Genomic DNA, 25,810 nt, shown 5'->3' on the forward strand with positions numbered 1-25,810 from the left:
CTGTGTACTTTTTCTTGTTTCACCGAGGTTATTCATTAAAACGAATAATCATAAAATTGACACTGCCAAGGTTATAGGACATGAAATGGTCTTTTTACAGGACATGAAATGGTCGTTTTACATTTGATTAGCTGTCCCCCCCTCTCAAACACACACACACACACACACACACACACCAAACACTTATACATACCCCTTCCCCCCCCCACACACACACACACATTGCTCACCACCTGCCTCTCATTTCCCACCTCATCGTCACCATTCGCATGTACAGCAGATCTCGTTATATGATGAACTGGTATGCAATGAATCACTTTTGCGATGACGGTTTTTTCAGTGTACATTACAATTTTCGCTTAACAGTACAGTGATTATGATCCTGTATGAAGCCTTGCTGGTTGATATACAATCACTGTTTTTCACTTACTTAGTCTCTTCATGCAAGTCTTTAGTCATTTGTTTGTTCCAAGAGGGCATTTGCACCCTTCACTGATATAGAACAATAAAGAGTGTGATGGAGTTCAAGCAGCAAGTGAAGTGAAATAGCGACCAGTTTAGGTAAGTTGAAAATGTGTTTTCAGACTTATTTTGGTGGTAAGCAGCAAGTGAAGTGCAGTGAAGTGAAATACACAGCCATTTTAGGTGATATGAAAACTTGTTTTTAGATTGTTGGGTGAGTAACTCTTGGCCAAAAATGTATCCCCATTGAACCCATGTTACAATTGACTTGATACTGGCATGTGATACAGTAAATTGTTATGCAGTGTATTTTTTTCAAACACATCGTCATTGTAAACTGAGGTCGTGCCGTTTATTTTCTTCTTTCAGTAAATATTTCATTACTTTATGCTATCAGATTAGGTTTTCACCTACCGTATTTCTAGGTAGATAAGTCATCATCTGAAGATGCTAAACTCAATCCATCACATAATGTCTGCTGATGCTGCTTCGCCAGCTGACAGCAGTGCAAAACAGTTACATTATTACAGCATTTCTGCTGCATAATTAATACATATCATGCATCAGAAATTAAATGTTTGTTTTCCAGACGATAAATATTTGCATGTCACATTCCATGCTCAAAACTGAATGTCATAAATAAGAAACTCTGTCATAGCACTGAAATCTACCTGATAATGATGATGGATGGGGGAGTGATGTGATTTTCTGCTGGGATTAGAGAGTGGCATTTATATACCGGTTTGAATACTTAATTTTACTCATTTTACTTCATTTAACTCATTTTTTTGCCCAGCGATGTGTCATAGACATTTTATGTGTACCCTGTGTAATCAGGATGAGGGGTAAATATTTTTGAAGAGGATCAAGGGAGGGGGGAAACTTGAAATTTTGGAATTTCACCCTAGTCATGTAATACATGGGTTTCAATGATGTGATTTGTTCATTTCAATTTGCGCAGTAAAATTTCCGGATACATTAATAACACAAAATGAGGGCCTACTGTACAGAGTATTTAATTACTGAATTTATGTATATCGTGTAAGAGAGGAGTGAAGTCAGTGAATGTACAGTGAGGCTGGATGAGGAGGAAACGGAAAACGTGAGTGCATTTAAGTACGTGGGGAGTGTGATGAGTATGGATGGAAGCTTGGAGGGTGATGTGCTTGAAAGGGTACAACAAGGAAGAAAGGTTGCTGGTTCTTTGAAAGCAGTGATAAGAAACAGAGAAGTGAGCATGGAAGTGAAAAAGTTACTACATGACAGTATTGTGATACCAACTCTAATGAATGGAAATGAAGCTTGGACCTTGTTGGAGGGACAGAAGTCAAGAGTGAGAGCAGTGAAAATGAGTTATTTGAGAGGAGCATGTGGAGGCACATGGAGAGACAGACTGACAAATGAGGATGTGAAGGATCATTGTGGTATGGATGTGGATGTGATAGGAAGCTTTACGAGAAACACATTGAGGTGGTTTGACCATGTGGAGAGGATGGAGAGCGAGAGACTGAAGAGGAGAGTGTATGTGAGTGAGGTAGAGGGGAGGAGAGGGATGAGATGGAGGGATGGAGTGGAGAGGTATATGAGAGAGGGGGGTGTGAGCCAGGAGCAGGGCATTGAAATGGCGGGGGTCAGGGCAACATGGAGGCAATTTGTTTGTGGCCACCCCTTACGGAATTAAGGCATCTGGTTGTAGATAGATAGACAGTCACAAAAATCCAACACATTCTTATCAAACAGCATTATATCATCTGCACCCATACATTATGTCATCACTATTGTCATCATCATCATCTTAACCCAATTTTACATTCATTCATTCATTCATCCAGTCCTGTATTGCCCCATGAGGAGTGTAGGAGCCTGGGCCTATGCAAGTTGGTCCTGACATTTAAGATAAGAGTAAGAGCCTCACTCATCCCTGAGTGGCATAATATGAGCAGTAAACCCCAACCACCCCTTGGATATAACCTTGCCTAGGCTCAATCCAGTTGGAGTGCCTTAATTACCCACTAAACCACCAGGCACCATAATTTGGTTATTTGGTTACCACCCAGTGTAGTAAATGGTTTTCTGGTGTACAGGAAACCATTTGGCTTGTCACTTAGTGTAGAGTCACCTGTAGGCAGAAGAAAGAGGAAAGAATGAAGGAAAGAAAGACAAAAGAGGAAGGAAGGAAGGAAAAGAGGGAAGGGCAGTCACCCAAGAGTAACACTACATCGAGTGAGTGGATGGTGAGCCCCCCCACCTACCACCACACATATTAAAAAATCGGTAGGACCCAGAAATAGAAAAGTAAATGCATTGATTCATTTATGCATTTATTACCCATCCATCCATCAATCATCTAATCCTATGTCACCCCATGAGGAGTGTAGGAACCCAGGGCTTGCCAAGTTGGTCCTGATATTTAAAATGAGAGTGACCAGCCTCACTCATCCCTGAGTGGCATTACATGAGCAACAAACCCCAACCACTCCTTGGGTATAAACCTACACAGGCTCAATCTGATTGGAGCACCTTAATTAGCCACTAAACCACCATGCGCCATAATTTGGTTATATGGTTACCACCAGCATAGTAAATGGCTTCTTGGTGTACAGGAAACCGTTTGACTTCTCACTCAGTGTAGATTCACCCATAGGCAGAAGGAAGAGGAAAGAATGAAGGAAAAAAAGACAGAAGAGGGAATGTAAAGTCACCTGTTGGCAGAAGACAGAGGAAAGAAAGGCAGAAGAGGAAGGATGGAAGAGAGGAAAGGGTAGACATCCAAAGCAGCACAACATCAAGTGAGTGGATGGTGAGTGCCACCACCTACCCCAGTGCTGTCATAATTCTTTCCTCTATCTCAGAGGCATATGTCTTTTAGACTGTGCTTTGGTCAGTTAACATCACCATTATAATAACGTATTTTATTCAGTACAGTACTTAATTCTTCATCCCACCGATGATTTTATACTGCACAACTTTTTGCATTAGAGGGATTGGGTGTAGCTTTCTTAACCCTTTACCCACGGGGATGGGTGGACCGCACCGTGCCCCTTCCGCGGGGATAGCAGGAAATCTAGACAATACACGATAAATTAGCCACTTCCAGGTCAGTGGAAGTATCTATCTATCTCTATACCTAGGCTGCTTCCCTCAAGGAAAGGGAGGTAGCCGAGACAGGACGACACACTCCCCATTTACTCATCCATTCAAACACATTCATTCGCATCTTAGCCCCAAAGGGGAGAAGGGACAGATCCTCACCGTACCACACCGCACAAGGGTCAACTGCGCAGTGCAATCAGTGACATCTGCAACAGGGCCTGACAGCAGAGCTGGTTTACCCCTGCCACATCATAATAGATCCATCCCCTAACTTGCAGCTGACGTGACTAGCTGATCAGACCAAATGCGGGAGAATATCCCCTCAGGGCTGCGTCATCATTTGTTCATTCACAATTTCTCTCCATTTATTTCTGTCACGCACAGCCACTCTTCCTTGCTCAACAGACATCCCTCTTGCATCCAGCGCTCTCTTCGCACTGTCCATCCATCGTATTTGTGGTCTCCCTCTCAGCCATACACCTCTCACATCAGATCTAGTTATCTTTTTCACCAATTGCTCATTATCCATTCTCTTCATATGCCCAAACCATTGCAACACCCTCTGCTCAACTCTACCAGCCGTCTCCCGAACAACTCCAGTTCTCCTTCACACTTCATCATTTGCACTCGATCCATATGCGTTACTCCACACATACTCCTCAGACACCTCATCTCCATGACATTCAAACTTTTCCTTTCTGCTACACCCATATTCCATTTTTGAGCCCCATATAATGCAGTCGGTACTACAACACCCTCATACAGCCTTCTCTTTACATCCATTCTAAGCGAACGACATCTGAACACTTTTTTCATTCCTCCCAGCACCTTACCTACTTCATTCATTCTAAACTTCACTTCTGCATCTATTCTTCCATCCACAGCAACATGTGACCCTAAATATTTAAAACACTACCTTCTCAGGCAACTGACCATTCAAAATTATAATCATCCCCCTACCATCTACCAACCTCGCACACCTCATCACTTTACTCTTATTCTCATTTACTTTCAATTTCCTCCTTTCACACACCCTTCCAAACTCCTCTACCAACTGTCTCAATCTCTCCACTGAATCAGCCACCAGTGCAGTATCATCTGCAAACAGCAGCTACTTCAGATTCCACTCTCCACCATTAACATTTACCAGACTCAGACCTCCACCTAAAAATCTTGCATTCACCTCCCTTTCAACACCATCCATATAAATATTAAACAACCAAGGCGACATCACACACCCGTGTCGTAGCCCCACTCTCACGGGAAACCATTCACTGACAGCATTTCCCGGTCTTACACATGCTCTACTATTTACATAATAACTTTTCACCCCTTTTAGTAACCTACCATCAAGTCCATACAATCTTAAAACAGTCCACAAAGCCTCCCTATCAGTTCTATCATATGCTTTCTCTAAATCCATGATTGCCCAAAACACATCCTTGCCTTTCGCTAAATACTTTTCACACACTTGTCTCACAGTGAACACCTGATCCACGCATCCCCTCCCTCTCCTAAAACCACACTGCTCATCACCAATCACTCCCTCTGTACCCTTTCTAACTCTCATAATTAACACTCTACCATACATCTTACCTACAACACTCAACAGACTTATACCCCTAAAGCTAATACATTCATACTTATCACCCTTGCCTTTATACAACGGGACCACACAAGCACTTGCCCAGTCAATTGGCACCATACCTTTCACAAAGCACACATTCAACAATCTTACTAACCAGTCAACAATACTCACTCCACCACCCTTCAGGCATTTCCACAGCACACCCATCCATATCTGCATCTTTCCCTGTTTTCATCTTTACTGCCTTCTCCCACTTCCTCCTCCGTGATTAATGAATCATTCAACTCTCCCAACAACTTTATTCATTGGAAGTATCACTTAGCCTTTTCTCTTTTTTTTATATATTTTTTTAGTATGAAAATAGGTCATAAGGGACATTTCAATGGGTAATGAACAGGGAAAATTAGTGACCAAGTGCACGTGGGGTGTTGCCAGGTGATAAATTAGCTACTTCATGGCCAATGGCAGTATCAGTTAGCCTTTTCCCCTTTTTTAAAATATATTTTTAGTATGAGAATAGGGCATAGGGCTCATTTCAATGGAAAAAGTGAATGGAAAAAACCTGCTGGGAGTTGCATTGCGCGGCCAGGTTGTAGCTAAGCAAGGGAGGGGGTAAGGGAGGGGAGGTGGGGAGGCGAGGCAAACACAGAAAAATGGCTAAATTGGTAACACTGATTGCAAGTATTAGCGGTATTAGCAGCACTTCCTATAGCTACACACTGGCAGTACTGATAGATGATACAAGACCGCACTTGAAAGCCTGGGCGATTTTAAAAATCCCTGGATCACCGAAGTGATGCCTCATAGTATGGTACTTACGTAACAAGCATCATGGTAGTGATGGCCCGTGGGTATGGGGTTAAACCATTTTAGTGCAAGATGTCATTTATAGGTTGAATAAAATGACATGGAGGAAGCAAAATAAAATAATGCATCATTGTAATGAAGAGATTAGTGCATTGTTGAATAAGCATGCAGTATATGCAGTTAATGATTATTCTGTCTGCTACCTTTTGAAATTGGAGTGCATCTTCATATACAGTATATGAGGTCTGTCCAAAAAGAAACCAAGCTTTTTAAAAAGCGCACCAACTGGCCGGTGTAGCATGATTGTGATGGGAGCACTGTGTAGCGGTGACTTTGTGCTTTAGTCTGACACTAGTCACATCGCACCATGCCATTTATTCATCTAGGTACACATGCTTGAATGGTCGTGTGTTTGGTGCACTTGGCGAATTCTCTTCTGTTGACTGAAATTGGAGACTTTTCAGAGTGTATTTCAACTTTGGGGGAGGGGGGAGTCTGCAGGGACCAGATCTGGAGAACAGGGCAGCCAGTGGACAAAAGTTTCTTGTTTCATTCATTCATTCATTGCCAGACGCCATGTATCCCAAACGGGGTGGCCTAGGGCTTAGAGTTAATTGTTTTACAGGGAGGGGCACTAATCCTCCACCAACCCCACTTGACACGTAGGGAGAACGTTATGCCAACAGCATCTGGTGTTCCCAGGCGGTCACCCATCCAAGTACTAAAAATCACGGATTAGAAGTGATGCACGAGCGGGTGCATTGTCATGGTGAAGCATCCAGGTTTTGTTTGTCCATGCCTCAGGCCACATCCTTCACACTGCCTCCCTCAAAAACTTCAGGACATCCAAGTAGAATTATTTATCGACTGTCTAACCATGTGGAACAAACTCATGATAAACGATGCCCTTCCTGTCAGAAAAGACGATCAACATCACCCTTGCATTTGAGTGACTGACGTGCTTTTATTGGTCGTGGTGACAGTGTTCCAACCCACTGCGACAACTGCCTGTTTGTTTCAACATCATACCAGAACACCCATTTTACATCTGTTATTATGACATATTTCTGAAATTTTTCTTCAGCATTCAAACAGTCAAACAGATCCTGACTGACTCCCTCTTTTTGCTCATTTGTCAGCAGACGCGGCACAAATTTTGCGGCAACATAATGCATCTTCAGTTTTTCATTTAAAATCTTGTGGCACAAACTTTTGCAGGTGTTTTCTTCTTCAGAAACTTCACAGATCACAGCCCACACTTTCTTAATGTGATTGTTGTCTGTTGATGTGGAAGGCCATCCAGATTTGTGATCGTCTTTGGTGGATGTTCTTCCTGATTTGAACCACTGGAACCACGTGTATCGTTGTGTATGGCCCAAACAATCCTCCCCTTATTGTCGTCTGTTGACATGGAAGGCCATCCAGATTTGTGATCATCTTCGGTGGATGTTCTTCCCGATTTGAACCAGTGGAACCACACATAGCATTGTATATGTATCAACCAGTCCTCCCCGTAAACCTGTTGCAACATTTGAAAAGTCTCTACAGCTGTTGGGTCAGTTATTATTATTCTCAGTTTGCAACAAAATTTCACACAAACGTGTTGCTTTTCAAGATCCTTTGTTGTTCAGCATGGAACAAATTGCCAAGTGCACTAAACACAAGTTCACACAAGTATCATGGCAAGATGCGACATGTGTTTGACTAAAGCTCAGAATCGTCTACATACAGCACTCCTGTTGCATTCACGCTATGCTGGCTAGTTGGTGCACTATTTAAACAATTTGGTTTTTCTTTGGATAGACCTCATATATACAATACAAACTTAAATCTGAAAATATGAGTTCAGAAAACTTCCACTCTCCAAACAATTAACATATATTTTAAGACAAAGCTATTTTGTGGAGATGAATTAGAATGGATAATAAATGATTAATGTAAGTCATTTCAATTTATTCACTGTTAATGGTACTGTAGGCTCTTTTTGCGGGCACTGTATATGATTTTCTCATTTACTATTATAGTTCTGTAATCCAATATTTCTCGTTTCATGTAATGCCTTTGGACTCAAGCATTTCAGATTTGAGAGCTTTTACAGTATCATCCATTTACGTCTAGTGTTCATGAGATTTTGTGCTTCCTCAACTTCAGTACTGTCTTTTATCTTCTTTCTTCACTTGCTCCCACCCTCTCACAATCACACAAATTCACTTACCATATCAAACAACACTTGACCCTCAATTTGGCGGACCCCTATTTCCCGGATTTCGAATTTCCCAGACACTGGCTGAGGCCGGACAATATTATCAAACACCAGACAAATGCCTGTACAAGTCCGGGATTCTCAACAAAAGTACGGCCATTGTTCTCTCATATAAAACTATAAGCAGTCTGCTGCACAGCACAGTATAATTTTAGCAAGGTTTTGACTCGATAAATTGTAACACACACAAGTAATTATTTTCATACGTGAAACACATCTTGGCCACCAACCTGCTTCATGCCATCAGCTCCTAACTCGTGGCAATATCCCATTTGCCTCTTACCTTTCTCAAATGCCACTATAAATAGTTTATAGCATAACAGTAAAGTTTAAGAAAGGCTTTGACACAATACAGTAATATTCATAGGTAATAAAAACAGGTTGACGAATGAAGAAGTGAAGGAACGCTGTGGGGTGGATGTTGATGTGGTTGAGAAGATTAGGAGAAATACACTGAGGTGGTTTGGACATGTGAAGAGAATGGAGAATGAAAGACTGACTAAGAGGGTGTATGTAGGTGAGTTGGAGGGAGGGAGAGGGAGAGGTAGACCGAGGATGAGGTGGAGGGATGGAGTTGAGACGTATATGAGGGAGGGGGGGGTGAGTTGGGGGGAGGGTAGTCAAATGGTGGGTGACAGAGCGACTTGGAGGCGTTTTGTCTGCGGCCACCCTTTGCGGGATTGGTGCGTCTATCTATAGATAGATAGATAGAATAAAAACAAAAATATTTTCTTATGGACAAAGTCAATGGGATCCATTCCTACTCACTTAGCTCACCGAACTTGGTGTGACTACATACCGAATCAGCATTTTTCACTGGAAAATATTTTAATTTTTTATGCCACAGTGGCTAATACACACCTAATTATCTGAAATCTACTTAAAATATTTTACTTAATATAACTTAATTAGAAAATTAGGTTTCAGAGCTAAAATGCTTGAATATTAGCAGATATTTCCCCTTCAGATCGTCAGTATTTATATCACGGTCAAGTGATGAGTGGCTGGCCAGTGTATTTCCCCTTCAGATCATCAGCACACCTTGACAGTCTTCTGTTTTGCATAAATATTTATTTTGAGTACAAAAAAATGTATCTGCATTGTAAATTGATACTTATCCAAAACAAAAGTCCATTAAGGTGAGTTGTTAGGCTAGAGGCAAAACACTTCTGCTAATTTTAAGAAATTTTTTCTCTGAATCCTGATTTTGTATTAATTCGATTAAGCATAAACTTTTGACTGAATTTCAAATAATTAGGTGTGCAAACCTATATGGTCTATCTATCTATCTATTGCCAGACGCCTCAATCCCGTTTGGGGTGGCCACAAACAAATCGCCTCCAAGTCGCCCTGTCCCCCGCCATTTCACTGCCCTGCTCCCAACTCACACCCCCCTCTCTCATATACCTCTCCACGCCATCCCTCCATCTCATCCTCGGCCTCCCCCTCCCTCTTCCCCCCTCCACCTCACTCACATACACTCTCTTCGTCAGTCTTTCACCCTCCATCCTCTCCACATGGCCAAACCACCTCAGTGTGTTCCTCATAACGCTTCCTATCACATCCACATCAACACCACAACGCTCCTTTATATCCTCATTCGTCAGCCTGTCTCTCCATGTGATTCCACAGGATCCTCTTAAATAACTCATTTTCACTGCTCTCACTCTTGACTTGTGTCCTTCCAACAATGTCCAAGCTTCACTTCCGTACATTAGAGTTGGTATCACAATACTGTCATGTAGTAACTTTTTCACTTCCATGCTCACTTCCCTGTTTCTTATCACTACTTTCAAAGAACCAGCAACCTTTCTTCCCTGCTGTACCCTTTCAAGCACTTCACCCTCCAAACCTCCATCCTTACTCATCACACTACCCAAGTACTTAAACGTTCTCACATTTTTCAATTCCTCACAATCCAATCTCGCTGTACATTCACTAACTTCACCTCTCTCAAAGACCATCACTTTACTCTTCCCTATATTCACCTTTAGATTCCGTTTCTTACACACTCTCTCAAACTCATCCACTAAGCCTTGCGGCTCCCCTTCGTCTTCACACAACAACACAGTATCATCTGCAAACAACAGTACAGGGAGTTCCCAAACACTATCCTCTCTCACCAGGGCCACTCCAACATCCACTACCCTACCTTGTACCTCTTTTATTACCCCATCCATGTACAGATTGAACAACCATGGAGACATGACACATCCCTGTTTCAAACCAACTTTCAAAGAGAAAAATTCACTTAGTTCACCATCCACACGCACTGCAGCCTTCGCACCATCGTACATACTCTTCACAGCATTCAACAACTTCCCATCTACTCCATATATTCTTAACACTTTCCACAATCCTTGTCTATCCACCTTGTCATATGCTTTCTCCAAATCCATGAAAGCCGCATACAACTTCTTTCCCTTCTCTAGAAACTTTTCCACTAAAGATCTAAGAATGAATATCTGATCTACACAACCTCTTCCCTTCCTAAAGCCTCCCTGTTCTTCTCCAACTACTTTCTCTGTTCTTTCTCTAACTCTGTCTATAAGTATCCTACCATACACTTTTCCTATTATACTAAGAAGACAAATGCCCGTATGATTACCACACACTTCTTTTTCCCCTTTTCCTTTGTACAAGGGAATAATTATACCTGACTTCCAATCCTTCCTCCCAGGCCAATCTGCACATCTTCCACATCCATTCTACTACTGTCTCTCCCCCATGCTTCAGCATTTCACCACACACTCCATCAATTCCTGGGGCTTTCCCCGATTTAACTTTCTTCATTGCTTCCACAACTTCTATCCTACTGATTTCTTCCTGTCTTCTCACCTCCCTCCTTCTCGCAGCCATTCCCCAGCTACTTATACTCGTATTACTTCCATCCTCTACGTTCAACAATTCCTTAAATTGTTCTCTTCATCTGCTCACTTTTTCTCCCTTCTCCACCTATATGGTGATAATGATTAAAATATTTTCCAATTAAAATTGCCGATTCTGTCCAAGATCGAGATCGTGTTAGATGATTGTATCTCGATCAGCTGATTAGTGGTTGGCCAGTGTTAGCAGATATTTCCCCTTCAGATCATCAGGACACCTTGACAGACTTCTGTTTTGCATAAATATTTATTTTGAATACAAAAAAAAAATGTATCTGCATTGTAAATCGATATTTATTACAAAACAAAAGTCCGTCAAGACGAGTTGTTAGGCTAGAGGCAAAACACTTACGCTAACTTATTAAGAAATTTTCGCTCTGAATCCTGATTTTCTATTAATAATTAAATTAACCAGAAGTTTTTGACTGAATTTCAAATAATTAGGTGTGCAATCCTATATAGTGATAAAGATTAAAATATTTTCCAATTAAAATTGCCAATTAGGTCCAAGATTGCGTGTTTGTATCTCGGTCAGCTGATCAGTGGTTGGCTGACCTTGTGGTGCTTCATTCCTTGCTCATTTTCCTCTTTTTCCTCAGCTTTCTGATCATCTTCTATCATACCCTCCACATTCTTGTCAGCAACTGTCTAATCAACCATTCTTAGGGTTGTAGCTAGCAAAATACAGCTGTTGAGTCAGTTATTATTATTGTTATCGTGTCAGTGTTATTATTTTATGTACTGTGTGTGTTAGTTATGTTGGTATAAGTAGCCTACATTCCAGAATGCTCTAGATTATCGGAATAATTGCCAGACAATATTGGAGAATTCGGACAAAGTATGGTAATAGTCCGGGGAATGGTATGTGGGGCTGGACTTTTGCCATCCCCAGACTGGTCTACCCCCCTTTTAGTCCGGCAAATCGAGGGTCGGGTGTATCACATTCTTGGCTTTACATATCTTGCTACATCCTCAAATTCATTTACATATAGCTTGTTTACCACCCATGACCTATTCACTCAGCTTCTGTGTCTGTGTCATCTACTGTAGATATACTCCTCTGTTCATGATCAATAGACTTTCTTACTCAGCATCTTTCACACTCATTCTACATCATTGTACTTCTTATTCCATTGAATTTGTGCAAACTCCAAATATTTTGTAAATCCTGTTTTTGCACATTTCACTCTTGATTCTCAACTTTGCACTCCCACTTTGAAGGTGTCCTCAAGGAAGAGGTGTCAGGCTACTTTACATATCCACAAAATTCAGAACAAATCTGCAAAAAATTAGTGGATTATTAGAAACTGGCACAGCATTCTCTGCATAAATCAGGCTTGAAATACTCTGTCTCTTATTATTCATCACTGGCTGCATGCCTTTTTTAAATACAGTAATGCTTATTTTGATCTCTCTCATACCTCCACATCTTATGTCAGTAATGTGTTCCAGATTACTGTATCACAGCTTTTTCTCTATACAGTAACTCGTTCTGTAAATTGAGAGAGCTTTCAGATCAACTCTATAGGCAGTAATAAAACTTTAATAGAAATGTTTATGTAATTCGCTGTGGACTTACTGGCAAAACAGAATGTCAAAGAAGGCAACGCATAAAAAGGACTCTCATTATGAACATAACAGTGACTCTATTGACTGTTTTGCCCTTGTGCAGTCGTGAGGGCCGTGAGTACCAGAGTCAGCGCGGACCACGTGACTCACAGCCACGCCCTGTCAGCAATTACTATGAGTATGAGAGTGTGCAGGCCATGATCTCTCATGCTAGGGATCCATCATCCACATCGCTGCCAAGACCCAGACACCCACACCCAGCCCCTCCACCCCCACATCAGACACAACCTCCCAATTCTCTTCTTAAGGGTGAGTACAGTACTAGAAATGACCACAGTGTTCAGTATTGTCATTGTTATGGTCCCAGATATTGACATCAGCCCAGTGGACTGATGGAAACTGGTTATTTCAGCTGAGCATTCCTCAATATCTTTTGCTGGGATTATGTTAAAGGATTGTGTGAATTGGGAAAGTAGGTGCATGAGGTGAGCAAGTGTGTTGTGGTGGTGGTATTGTTGTAGGTCCAGGATCATCTGGACATGAACCAGGTGGTCTGCAGGCTGAAATTATCCTTCTGCAGGTCACTATCATTCTTTTGGGAGATAGGGAGATAGTTGCAGAATGTTTGATCAGTTATAATTGGGCAGCAGAGCCTCCCTGTTATATAAGTAGCACTACATGGTGTCCTGCTCCAGCACCATTGTGGTGTGAGAGGCTGCATTACATTGAGGGCATAGTGGATCATTTGAGAGTTGTGTCTTTATGCCAATACTGAAATAATGGATGCATTCAGTCAGTCAGGCACACTTTTGTAGAAAATGACTTTGTTGGTGATTAACTGATATATCCTCCATAACACATTCACTACCATGACATGTTTACTTTTGCTGTTACCAGATAATTTTATTACAAGTTCCCTTGCACAAGAAGGGCCAATTGAGGCTGTATATAGAAAATCCCCTCCTGTCTGAAAAGTCTGTCCTAAGCAGAAAAAATCCAGAGGTAGCAAGAACAGAATAAAAAATCCATCCATCTATCATCCAGTCCTATGTCGTCCGATGAAAAGCATAGGAGCCCCGGGCTAGGCGAGTTGGTCCAGACATTTAAGATGAGAGTGACGAGCCTCACTCATCTCTTAATGGCATTATGTGAGCAGTAAACCCCAACCATCCCTTGGATATAAACCCACACAGGCAAATCTGATTGGAGCACCTTAATTACCCACTAAACCACCAGGTGCCATAATTTGGTTATATAGTATGGTTACTACCCAGCATAGTAAATGGTCCTGGTGTACAGGAAACCATTTGGCTTGTCACTCAAGCCATGGCTTGTCCATAGGCAGAAGGAAGAGGAAAGAATGAAGGAAAGAAAGACAGAGGAGGGAGTGTAAAGTCACCTGTAGGCAGAAGGAAGAGGAAAGAATGAAGGAAAGAAAGACAGAAGAGGAAGGAAGGAAGAGAGGAAAAGGCAGACACCCAAAGCAGCACTGCATTGAGTGAGTGGATGGTGAGTGCCCCCACCTACCACATAGAATTAAAAAAAAAAAAAAAATGAAAAAAGTACTGTATCAGTGAAGGAGTTATGTCTAGTACTGTAATAGCAGCATGAAATTTGATACGGCAAGTATTTCAGCCTTATAAAAGTGCTTGACCTTATGCTTTGATTCAGCCATTAAACAAATAGCTGAGGAAAATCAGAGGGTAATTTGAGATACTGTAAATGTAATATGGTATGCCCTTGTTTATGTTGCCTTCTTTAACATTCATTTTAACTGTTATATCCAAATAAATTTAAGGAAAAAAGCCTCATAAAGCTCCGTTCTGAGCTATAAAGTTGATTTAAGAGTTTTTCCCAGTGTATAGCACTAGTTGTAAGAAGAGTAATTAGGTTTTAGAACACATCCCTTGCTTATAAGAAGGACTGCGTGTACCCTCTGTGGATGGACTGGCGGAAATGCTTTGTAAAAATCAAAAGAAATGCCATGAAGTAGCGGGGTTTTGAAAGCCTGTGGTGGCTACGTATGTGCATGATTTTGATATTTTATTTGGAGTTAGGTGCTCATCACACATGAAAGAGTAATAGGTTGTGAGCATTCTTGTCAGTATTTATCACCATTTGTCTCTGATGATGCTGGTCCAGTGTATTGTCATTTTTTATAAACTTGATGCATAACTTTTCCTTTCTGTTCTTTGTATGAAAATGTACCCTTTTATGTAATTTTAATATTTGTACAGTAACACATGATGGTCAGGTGGAAGATCTCTTCAACCAGATAGTGCCTTGGCCTACATACTGCAGTTAGAATCACATAGCTGCCCACAGGTTTTTCTGTCGCGTAAAATGCCACCAGGAGCATTGGCTTGTCTTCTGTCCTTGAATATTCAGGACTTTGATAGCCTAGCCTTGGGTTTCTGTGCTCCAGCTGGGATGTATTGGACTGGCACTTCCCCTCCTTGGGGGGAAGGGGGGCAGCATAGGTAGTACCGGTAATTTAAACTTGGAAGTGATTGGAATATTGTTTTAAAAATGAAGCTTCAGTTGGGACAGATGATAGCCATACCATCTGTGTCTTTAAGACAGGTATCATACCTGTCTATCTATAGTTATTCATTGTTAAAGGTATTGTTTCATTATTAAATTGATTATTAATTAAATCCTTTCTTCATATACGTTACATATGATTCATTATAAATTTATTTTGCATTCAGGTACTGGATTTTTTTTTTTTTTTTTTTTTTTTTTTTTTCATTATTTATTTTTTTAAATTTCTCAGTCATGAACCATAAGCTTGTCTCAAAGTTGTTTTGATTTAAGCAGCATTTTACCTGCACACATCCTAGACTTTATGTAGGACTGACTACTGTATATGTTGTTGACAACCTTCTCCTTCCATGGAAACCCTTCACAGGAGATGGCCATGACAGAAGAATCTGCAGGCTGTGTCCTTGCACATCACCGGTACTGTTCTTTCAGCCATTCTCCTTCCATTACCTACGCTCTCACCAGTAATTCATCAAACTGTTTTCTTTGTTGCAAAATCACTCTGCATTCTCGCCATACATCTGTACTCTGCCAGATCATTGCTTCCATTCTTCCACATTTCCCTACATACCATCTATTCCTTCTTCCATGCAAAAGTATTCCTTTGTTCTGCTATTGCTTACCCTGTCTATAATTTTTTATTTACTGGCCTCACAGTTTTGATCCCATCTCGGTATAAATTGGGAAAATGCTACTGCTCAAGGCACCTGTATTTTATTATATATATATATATATATATATATATATATATATATATCCATCATCCAATCCTATGTTGCCCCATGAGAAGCGTAGGAACTTGGGGCTAGGCAGTTGGTCCTGACATTTAAGATGAGAGTGACCAACCTCACTCATCCCTGAGTGGCATTGCTTGAGCAATAAACCTCAACCACCCCTTGGATATAAACCTTCACTGGCTCAATCTGATTGGAGTGCAGTAATTACCCACAAAACCACCAGGCACCAAAATTTGGTTATATGGTTACCACCCAGCATAGTAAATGGTTTCTTGGTGTACAGGAAACCATTTGGCTTGTCACTCAGTGTAGAGTCACCCACAGGCAGAAGGAAGAGGAAAGAATGAAGGAAACAATATACACTCGACCCTTCATTTCCCGTACCCCAATTTCCCAGATTTCAGATTTCACGGACATGGGCTGAGGCCGGGCAATATTATCAAATGCCTGACATATGCTCGTACAAGTCCAGGATTCTCACAAAAGTCCAGCCATTATTCCCTCATATAAAACTATAAGCAGTCTGCTGCACAACACAGTATAATTTTAGCAGGGTTTAGACTTGATAAAGGCCATTTGTAACACACACACAAAGATATTTTCATACATGAAAAGCATCATGGCCACCATCCTGCTTCACCCCACTGGTTCCTTCCAACTTGTGGCATTATTTATATTTTTATTTCAGTATGTACTGCATTTATGTATATATGTTATTGTGTCAGTGGTATTATTTTATGTACAGTACTGTGTGTGTTAGTTATGTTGGTTTAGGTAGCCTGCATTCCAGAATGCTCTAGAATATTGGAATAATTGCCGGACAACATTGGAGAATTCGGACAAAGTATGGTAAAAGTACGGGGAATGGTATGTGGGGCCAGACTTATGCGATTCCCGGATTTTGGGGGTTCCAGACTGGTCTTTCCCCCTTTTTAGTCCGGGAAATGGAGGGTCGAGTGTGTGTGTGTATATATGTATGTATGATAATCATCATCATCATCATCATCATCCGGACCTCCTTTCTCACCCAAGGACAGGGTGAGGATTAGCAATGTCCAGACAGCCCAAAATTGCCCAATCCAATGGGCCACGTTTCTATTCACTCATCATTCAAACCCCTGGATTTCTGGCTCTATCGGATATGCCAAAAACATTCACCTTGTTCTGTAGCTTCACATAACCAAATCCAACAGAGTCAATCCAGACGCTGCCACGTTAAAAAGGGGTGGCAAAAATCCCTGATCATGCACTTCTCTTCACAAAATTCATCCAGCCAGCTCTATCTCCTGTCAGTTCCCTAGCCTCACCAACTTCCAGACCTCTCTTCCGCACACATTCATTCACCATATCTCTCCACCTTCTCCTTGGCCTACCTCACCTCCTCCCTCCTTCGAATTCGCTCAGATATACCTTCTTCACCACTCTATTGTTATCCATTCTCTCCACATGCCCATACCATCTCAGCACACTCTTCAAGTCTGGTGTCCACCGACTTCCTCACTCCTCATTGTTCACGAATCAATTATTTCGTATCCTATCCACCCACTGTACTCCACATACATTCCTCAGCAATTCCGTCTCCACTGCTCTTACTCTTGACTTTTCATTTTCATGCCACACCATAGTCTCATATCCATATGTTAAAGTTGGCACTAACACTCCTTCATGTAAGCCTCATGCAGCTGCAACACTCAAGCCTCTGTTTCTTATCAAGGTCTTCATTGCACCTGCTACTTTTCTTCCTTGTGTCACTCTACTTTCAACTTCTTTTGCACATTTTCTTCTCTTTTCTATCACTGTACCCAGGTATTTGAACTCTCTCACCAATTCCAGTCTCTCTCCATCCACTGGTACATTGCACTGGGAGTCACCTTCTCTCTCAATAACCATCACTTTACTCTTTTCTACATTTGCTTTCAAGAAACGACGCTTACAGACATCAGCAAAACTCTGCCCTAGCCTACCAAGTTCTTGTCCGGTACTTGCAAGCAGTATTGCATCATCAGCATACAACAGATTTGAGATATTCCATCCATCACCATTCATTACCAATGCCATCTCTCTCTCCATTACTCGTGTTTTCACTTCTCTCATCACCCCATCCATATATACAGTGCTTGTCAAAATTATTGAGCCCCTACCACCGAGCGCGCATTACTTATGGCCAAAAAAGAATCACCCATTTTGGGGGGTAAAAATTGAGCCACAAGTTTGCGGCGCTAGCGTGACGTCACAGTAGCCTGAGGCCGTCCGACGCGCTGGTTGGTTCCCGCCTCAGTTGCCCACGGGCTGCCTGAGATAGAGGAACTCCGCTGCGTCTCCCTCTCTTTTTGCGCCATTTTTTACCAAGTGTCCCTCAGTGTTTTGGCTTTCGCCACTTTGTTATGGCACCTACCCGTGAACTATCGAGTGAAATCATATCCCAGATCATTGCTCTAAAGGAGGCAGGCCACCAGACAAAGGAAATTAGTGAATTGGTTGGTGTGGCTCGATCAGCAGTGCGTCGGTGGTGCACGCGGTTTCAAGTGGAAAACAGTGGTGAAGTTCCCACAAAGAAACCGCAGTCTGGTAGGCCTAGGAAAATTTCCCCTAGGTCTGTTAATGTTTTAAAACGTGCAGTGGAGTTTAATCCTCGTGTGAGTGCAAGGAAAATAAAGGAGAGCAACCCAGAAGTGTTTGGTGAGGTGTCTGTGAGAACAGTGTCTCGTAGGGTCCATGAACTTGGTTACACAAGTCACAGGCCTGTGAAGAAGCCTCTTCTCACAAAAAACCAGCGACTTCGTAGGCTTGCCTTTGCTAATAAATATCTTAACTGGGGTGAGGAGCAATGGTTGTCAGTGTTGTGGTCTGATGAGGCAATGTTTAGTGTCACCTGTAACAGAGGAGCACGTGTGTACCGGCGCAAAGATAGTGACCCACTTGACCCACGGTATGTTGAAAGCACTGTTAAACATCCTGATTCACTCTTGGTATGGGATTGTTTTTCTGGTCAAGGTTTGGGGAAGCTTGTTGTGCTTCCCGAGAACATTAGAGTGAATCAGGATGTTTACCTGGAGCTTCTGTGTGATCATTTACCAGACTCCTTCAAGCTAACAGGTGCATGAGTGTTTCAGCAGGACAGTGCACCTACTCACAAGGCCAAATCGGTCACCAATCGGCTTCATGACTGCGAGGTGTCATGAAAGACTGGCCTGGAAATAGCCCAGACCTCAACCCAATTGAAAACCTCTGGTACCTCGTAAAGAAGAGTCTCCAAGGGAAGGACGTGAGCTCTCTGCCTAAGCTGGAAGCCGCCATTCATGACTCCTGGGACAAAATACCCCTCCAGCACCTCAGGAGCCTCGCCCTTTCACTTCCAAGACGTCTCAGGTCCATGAAGAAGTGTAAAGGATACCCTATGAAGCACTAAAGGTAAATAAAATGCATTACAGTATTTATGTTTTTTCCAATGTTGAAAGGTTTGTTTTGTAGGAGGGACGCAGGACGCTCGATACTTCTGATGAGCACTGTACATTGAACAACCATGGGGACATCACACAACCTTGTCGCACGCCCACACTGATCATGAACCATTCACTTAGATGCCCATTAACGCTGACACATGCTTCACTACCATCATAAAAACTCACGGCACCTAGCAGCTTACCTTCTACACCGTACTTGCGCAAAACTTTCCACAATCCTTCTCTGTCCACTTTGTCATATGCTTTTTGCGGATCTATGAATACCATAAACACCTTATGGTCCTTCTCACAAGCCTTCTCTACTATCTTTCTCGCTGCAAATATTTGGTCCACACATCCTCTGCCACTCCTAAAGCCACCCTGTTCATCACTCACTAGGACTTCTGATATCTCTCTTACTTTCTCTATAATAATTCTTCCATATACCTTTCCTACCACACTCAGTAAGCTTATGCCACGATAATTCTTGCACTCACTTCGTTCACCTTTATTTTTGTACAGGGGTACAATCACAGCCTTTTTCCACTCTGCAGGCAGTTTCACTCATCCATGCCTTCTTACATATCTCCAACAAGCACTTCATTCCATTCTCTCCACTACATTTAAGCATCTCTGCATACACCTCATCAACCCCAGCTGCATTCCTATTTTTCAGCCGCTTTACAGCACTCTTCACCTGTGCAAGTGTCACGTCTCCTGGCACTGCATTCCTTCTCTGCACACCCCCAAAACCAATCTTGTTTACAGACTATGTGCTAAAGAAGTACAATGCAGGGTAATATGAAAAAGTATATATATATGTCATCAGCATCTGGACCTCCTTTCCCACCCTAGGGCAGGGTGAGGAGTAGCAATATCCAGACAGCCCAAATATGCCCAGTCCAATGGGCCACGCTTCCATTCACTCACCATTCAAGTCCCTGGAATCCTGGCTCTGTCTGATATGCAAAAACATTCACCACATTCTGTAGCTTCACAGAAACGTATCCGATAGTTCCAGTTCAGACATTGGCACGTTAAAAAAAGGGTTCCAAAACCTTGATCATGTGCTTCTCCTCACAACATTCATCCAGCCAGCTCAGTCTCTTGTCAGTCTGCTAGCCTCACCAACTTCCAAACCTCTCTTCCTCACACACTCATCTATCATATCCCTCTACCTTCTCCTAGGCCTACCTTGCCTTCTCCCTCCTTCAAATTCACTCAGATACAACTTTTTCACCACACTATTGTTATCCATTCTCTCCACATGACCATACCATCTCAGTACACTCTCTTCAGTTCTGGTGTCCACCAGACATGGGGTAATAGTAATATGTAATAGTAATAGTAATAGACTGTTACAGGGTTTTCAAAGTAATAGTAATAGATCACAAGTTCCTGGCTGTAATTGCAGTAGAAGGCAAAGTAATAGATAATTGTATATTACTTTCCCATTACAGACACTTCTTTAATACCGTTTACCATAATCAATAAAAACAGCCTTCTCACCTTGGTTACTTGTTGGCTGCTCTCCAAGCTGCAGGTACACCACAGGAGACCGTACAGAATGGAGAGTGGTCAACAGGCCATCAGGTGATCTAGACACACTTGTGCATTCAGTGGAAGTCTCTCAACAATAATGAAAATAAAAACATTTTTCAGTTTAATAAATAGTTATCATAAATAATATATTAATAGTAATAGTAATACTCATAGATGACCAAGTAATAGTAATAGTAATAGATGACCACTGAAGTAATTATAATAGTAATATAATAGAGAGCAATTGAAATTAATAGTAATAGTAATAGAAACCAAGTAAAAGACCCCATGTCTGGTGTCCACAGACTTCCTTACTCCACATCTTTCACGAATCACGTTATGTCATATCCTATTCACTCTCTGTACTCCACGTTTATTCCTCAGTACTCCCATCTCCACTGCTCTCACTCTTGACTTTTCATTTTCATGCCACACCATAGTCTCACATCCATATGTTAAAGTTAGCACTAACACTCCTTCATGTAAGCCTCATGTAGCTGCAACACTCAAGCCTCTGTTTCTCCTCAGGGCCTTCATAGCACCAGCTACTTTTCTTCCTTGTGTCTCTCTACTTTCCACTTCTTATGCACATCTTCCTCTCTTTTGTATCATTGTACCCAGGTATTTGAACTCTCTCACCAATTCCAGTCTCTCTCCATTCACTGTAAACATCACACTGGAGTCACCTTCTCTCTCAACAACTATCACTTTACTCTTTTCTACATTTACTCTCAAGGCACGATGCTCATAGATGTCAGCAAAACTCTGCACTAGTCTACTAAGCTCTTGTCTGGTATTTGCAAGTAGTACTGCATCATCAGCATATATATATATATATATATATATATATATATATATATATATATATACCGTATTTTCGGGCATAAAAGGCGCGCTTTTTTCCAAAAAGTGTCCCAGAAAATCACCCTGCGCCTTATATGCTCAAGGTCAGGCTTTGGGTAGGGATACTGGTACTGTAAGCAAACTCCAAACACTTTCCTTACAAGTGTTTCCCATATTTCTTTAGAATGATTAGCAACAAAATATTATAAATTACAAATATAGTTAGACACGTGTAATTATAGTAGTAAATTACAAATACAGTTACTCAGTACATAATAGGCAAACCTGTGTCCACAGCAGCTGTGTGATGGTGACGGTGTTGATGATGGTGTTTACGGAGGTATTGCCTTTGCAACGGCACCTCCTTTTTACTCTTCCCGTGAATGCATTCCTTCTTCTTCTTTTAGTTCTTTTTTCCTTTTATTCCACATCTGGTGCAGTATCTCCTTTTTCTCCTTCAGTCTTGTCTTTTCAGATAAAAAGCTCCCAATTATTTCTTCCTCTTCTTCCTGGTATGGTTGTTTTAGCTCTATTGCCGTCTGTGTTTCATTTTGTAAGCTTGGACACCATAGTACAAAATGTTTCAGGTCTTCCACATCCACCCCACAAAGCTTGCACTCTGTTTGTCCGTTCGTGTGTCTGTTTCTGTCATTTAGTTGCAGTGTATTTGATCTTGCCTTGAAAAGAGTTAACGATGCTGGATAATTGTCATATATTTCCTCTTCCTGTATTTTTTCTTTGTACTGCCTGTATATATTCAAATTTGTTTTGTGTGATATTTCCTCTTTCCATTTATCTGTATCCCATCTTCTTGCCAACTCTTTTAATTGATCTCTTGTCACATTCTCTATTCCATTTCTTATTTTCAGTTCCGCCATACATTTTCGCACTGTTGTTATCCACTTATATTCTCTACTCCATTTCTTATTTTCAGTTCCGCCATACATTTTCGCACTGTTGTTATCCACATAAAGTTTCCTTTCTCCTGCATATCTCTCAAGATCATTTTCAGCAGATTGTTGTTTCCATCTTTTAGGTGTTTTAAATAATTCAGCTTGTCCTTCATCATTCTTGTTTTCATCAGTGAGGCTCCTATTTCCCCTCTCAATGCACATATGGGTGTATATTTCTGTGCTCCCAGGATTTGCTGGTATACTTTGTTCTCTATCCTCTGTAGTTTTTCTATATCAGTGTCTGTGTAATTTATAATATTGTTTCCATATAGAGTAGATGGTAAGACGACACTTTTCTAGAATATTTTGTCAATGAGCAGTTTGTTGCAACTCCTTAATATTACTGAGTATGTTCTATTCGACATTTCTTGTGCCTTATTTATGTTGGTCAGTTTCTGTCTTTCAAACATATTTCTTTTATTTTCTATGGTTATTCCCAGGTATTTAATTCCTTTTATTCCTTCCACCTCTTCTGGTTGTTCTTTCATATTCCATATCATTACATTACTTTTGTTCTTTTTTATTGTTAGTCCATACTCTTTACTTATTTCATTTACTATCCTTATGTTTGTTTTTGCATCTTCAATTTTTTCTGCCACTAGGAGTCCATCATCTACATAGAAGAGCACTCTTATTTTCAGTACCTCATTGCTGAATCCCTTTCCTCTGTTTTCGATGTCTGTGTTATCATATATGTTATCAGTTTGAATAAAAGTGTTGACGCTGTGCACCCCTGCGTTATTCCACTTGTCACTTCTATCTCTTCCTTCATTGTTTTAGATAGCTCTATCCTTGTTTTATCTCCGTCGTATAGTTTGCTGATAGCATCTATCACATAAGGGTGGATTTGATAATGTTTCATTACCTTGATGAGACTTTCTATTTTTATACAATCATATGCTTTTTTGAAGTCTATTGCTGTTACTATTAATGGGGATTTCTTTTTAAAGCTTTCTTCCACCATGTATTGTAGTATAAATATGTTGTCCTCTGTCCTTCCTCCCTTTGTGAATCCAGCCTGCGTCTCCTGCAATTCTTCATTTCTTTTCAGATGTAATTCCACTTCATCCCTCAGTAGAGCCATAAACATTTTATACGATATATTAGTCATTGCTAGGGGTCTTGGGTCTTTTTCTGTAGACTTTTTTACTTTTGGTATCATTTTTGTGGTTGACACTTTCCATTCTTTCGGCTTTTCTTTGCCTCCTAGCTCTTCCTTTAAACACACTGTCAGTTTATCAATACATGTATCACTTATTATTAGTGCCTTATACATTCCCGGTTTTATTCCATCTGGTCCTGGTGCTTTCCGATTTTTTAGGTTTCTGAGGTATTGTCTCATCTGTTCTGTACTTAATTCTGGGATATTCATTGGTACTAGTTTCTTCTCCGATGCTTGCACAGCATCCATGTGTTCTCTTAAGATCATAGGATATCTCTGATATTCATTTTCTATATCTCTGTTAAAACTAGCAAATTCCTGTATATATTTATATTTTTGTTAAAACTAGCAAATTCCTCTATATATTTATATTTTTTCTCCTCATTCCACTCTTCCTGTAAGCTGTTTGGGTGTTGTCCATAGATTTGTTGACAATATTCCACCAATGCTCTTCTACCTTCTTTTACTAGAACTGTTCCCTCATCATTACATATATTTAAAACTTCCTCACTTGTTTTCTTATTTCCTTTGTTTATTTATATTCTCCCATAATTTTCTGGTTTTATCTGTGCTGCCTCTTATTTCCTTAGTTATCTTTTCTTCATGTTTCATCATTTCTAATCTTATTTTCTTCTGTGCTATCTTCTTTTGTTCTAAATACTGACGTCTTATCTGCCTCTTTTTCTCTTCATTTTGTTCATTTCTCATTTGTCTATTCAATTTTTTATGTTTTCCGATTTCTTGTTGTACTTCTTTTGTTACCCATGGTGGTTCTTTCTTATCACTTATTGTTGCTCTTTTCCTTCAATATTTCCTTTTCAGTATTTTATCCGCTGCCTCTTTAATCACTTTATTATATTTCTCTATTGTTTCACACCCTTCTTTTTTAATTTCCTTTTCTACCTCTTCCACAAACTTTTTCAATTCCAGGTGTATGGCATTCTCACTTATTTCTTTTTTGTATATATTATTTGGTATAAGAATAGGGCATAGGGCTTATTTCAATGGATGAAATCAGTGGAAAATTCCAGGGAAGATTTACTTAGCATAGCACGGCCGGGCAGGCGAGAGGAGAGGGTAATTGAGGGGAGGTAGGGAGGGGAGCCAAAAACAGGGAGAAATGGCTAAATTGTCAACAATGGATGGGAGTACAGATGAGATTAGGAGTGCTGACTAGTGTTGGACATTGGCAGTACTGATAGATGATACAAGCCACCACTTGAAAGCCCGGGCAAATTCAAAATAACACAGAATCACAAAAGTGACACCCCGCGGTATGATCCCTTGCTCCCAAGCGTCATGAAAGTGACGCCCCGCGGTTAAGGGGTTAAACCAGGTATTATGAGATGATCACAGCAGTAACATATTCTTAATATGCGTTCCATTCACTTGATGTAGTCCTGCCTATTTCTTTCTTCCTCATTCTCATTCTATTCTGTGTCTGCCTTCATCTTTTTCTACTACTTTTATTCCTTCTTGCCACTTTTTATTACTCTTGTTTCCATTTAAGGTGGCTCAACACTGAGTGACGAGTATAATGGCTTTTTGTAACCCACGAAACCATTAATAACTTAGTTAGAGCTGTATAACCAGCTTATGGAATGAAGCAGAGCCTGGTATGGTGCCCTTGTTAACTAGGTGGAGAGATGCAAATGCAGTGTCCATCCGGAAGGCAAACCTCCATACTCTTCTTGGTTCCTCACTGTGGTGAGATGCTGTCAGCCACTAGGGAACATCAGTTTGCTGCAGAGGACAGACCTGAAGGTGCAGTTGCTTGCCTGCAGTTGATGGCTTTGCTTAGCCAGACACACATCTCTTGTGAAAAGTAACAGTGCTGGATTTTGTTCTGTTTGAAATCAAGTCTGGTATTTTCACTAGTTAAGTCCTAATTCAAGGAAATGTTCAGTAGCCAATTTGCT

General features: G+C 40.9%; 1 protein-coding gene across 1 annotated transcript in view; it reads left to right on the top strand.

The window, feature by feature from the left end:
• The window catches only part of baz (par-3 family cell polarity regulator), a 423,470-nt gene that overhangs the window by 392,948 nt on the left and 4,712 nt on the right, over positions 1-25,810 (top strand). Inside the window, exon 29 of the mRNA XM_080283282.1 lies at positions 12,771-12,976. Coding sequence (XP_080139408.1) covers positions 12,771-12,976 — 206 coding nt within the window. The remainder of the gene's footprint in view (positions 1-12,770; positions 12,977-25,810) is intronic.

This window comes from Coenobita brevimanus, chromosome 97 (genome assembly GCF_032717465.1).
Source record: "Coenobita brevimanus isolate Jiangsu-jjx chromosome 97, ASM3271746v2, whole genome shotgun sequence".
Lineage (NCBI taxonomy): Eukaryota > Metazoa > Arthropoda > Malacostraca > Decapoda > Coenobitidae > Coenobita > Coenobita brevimanus.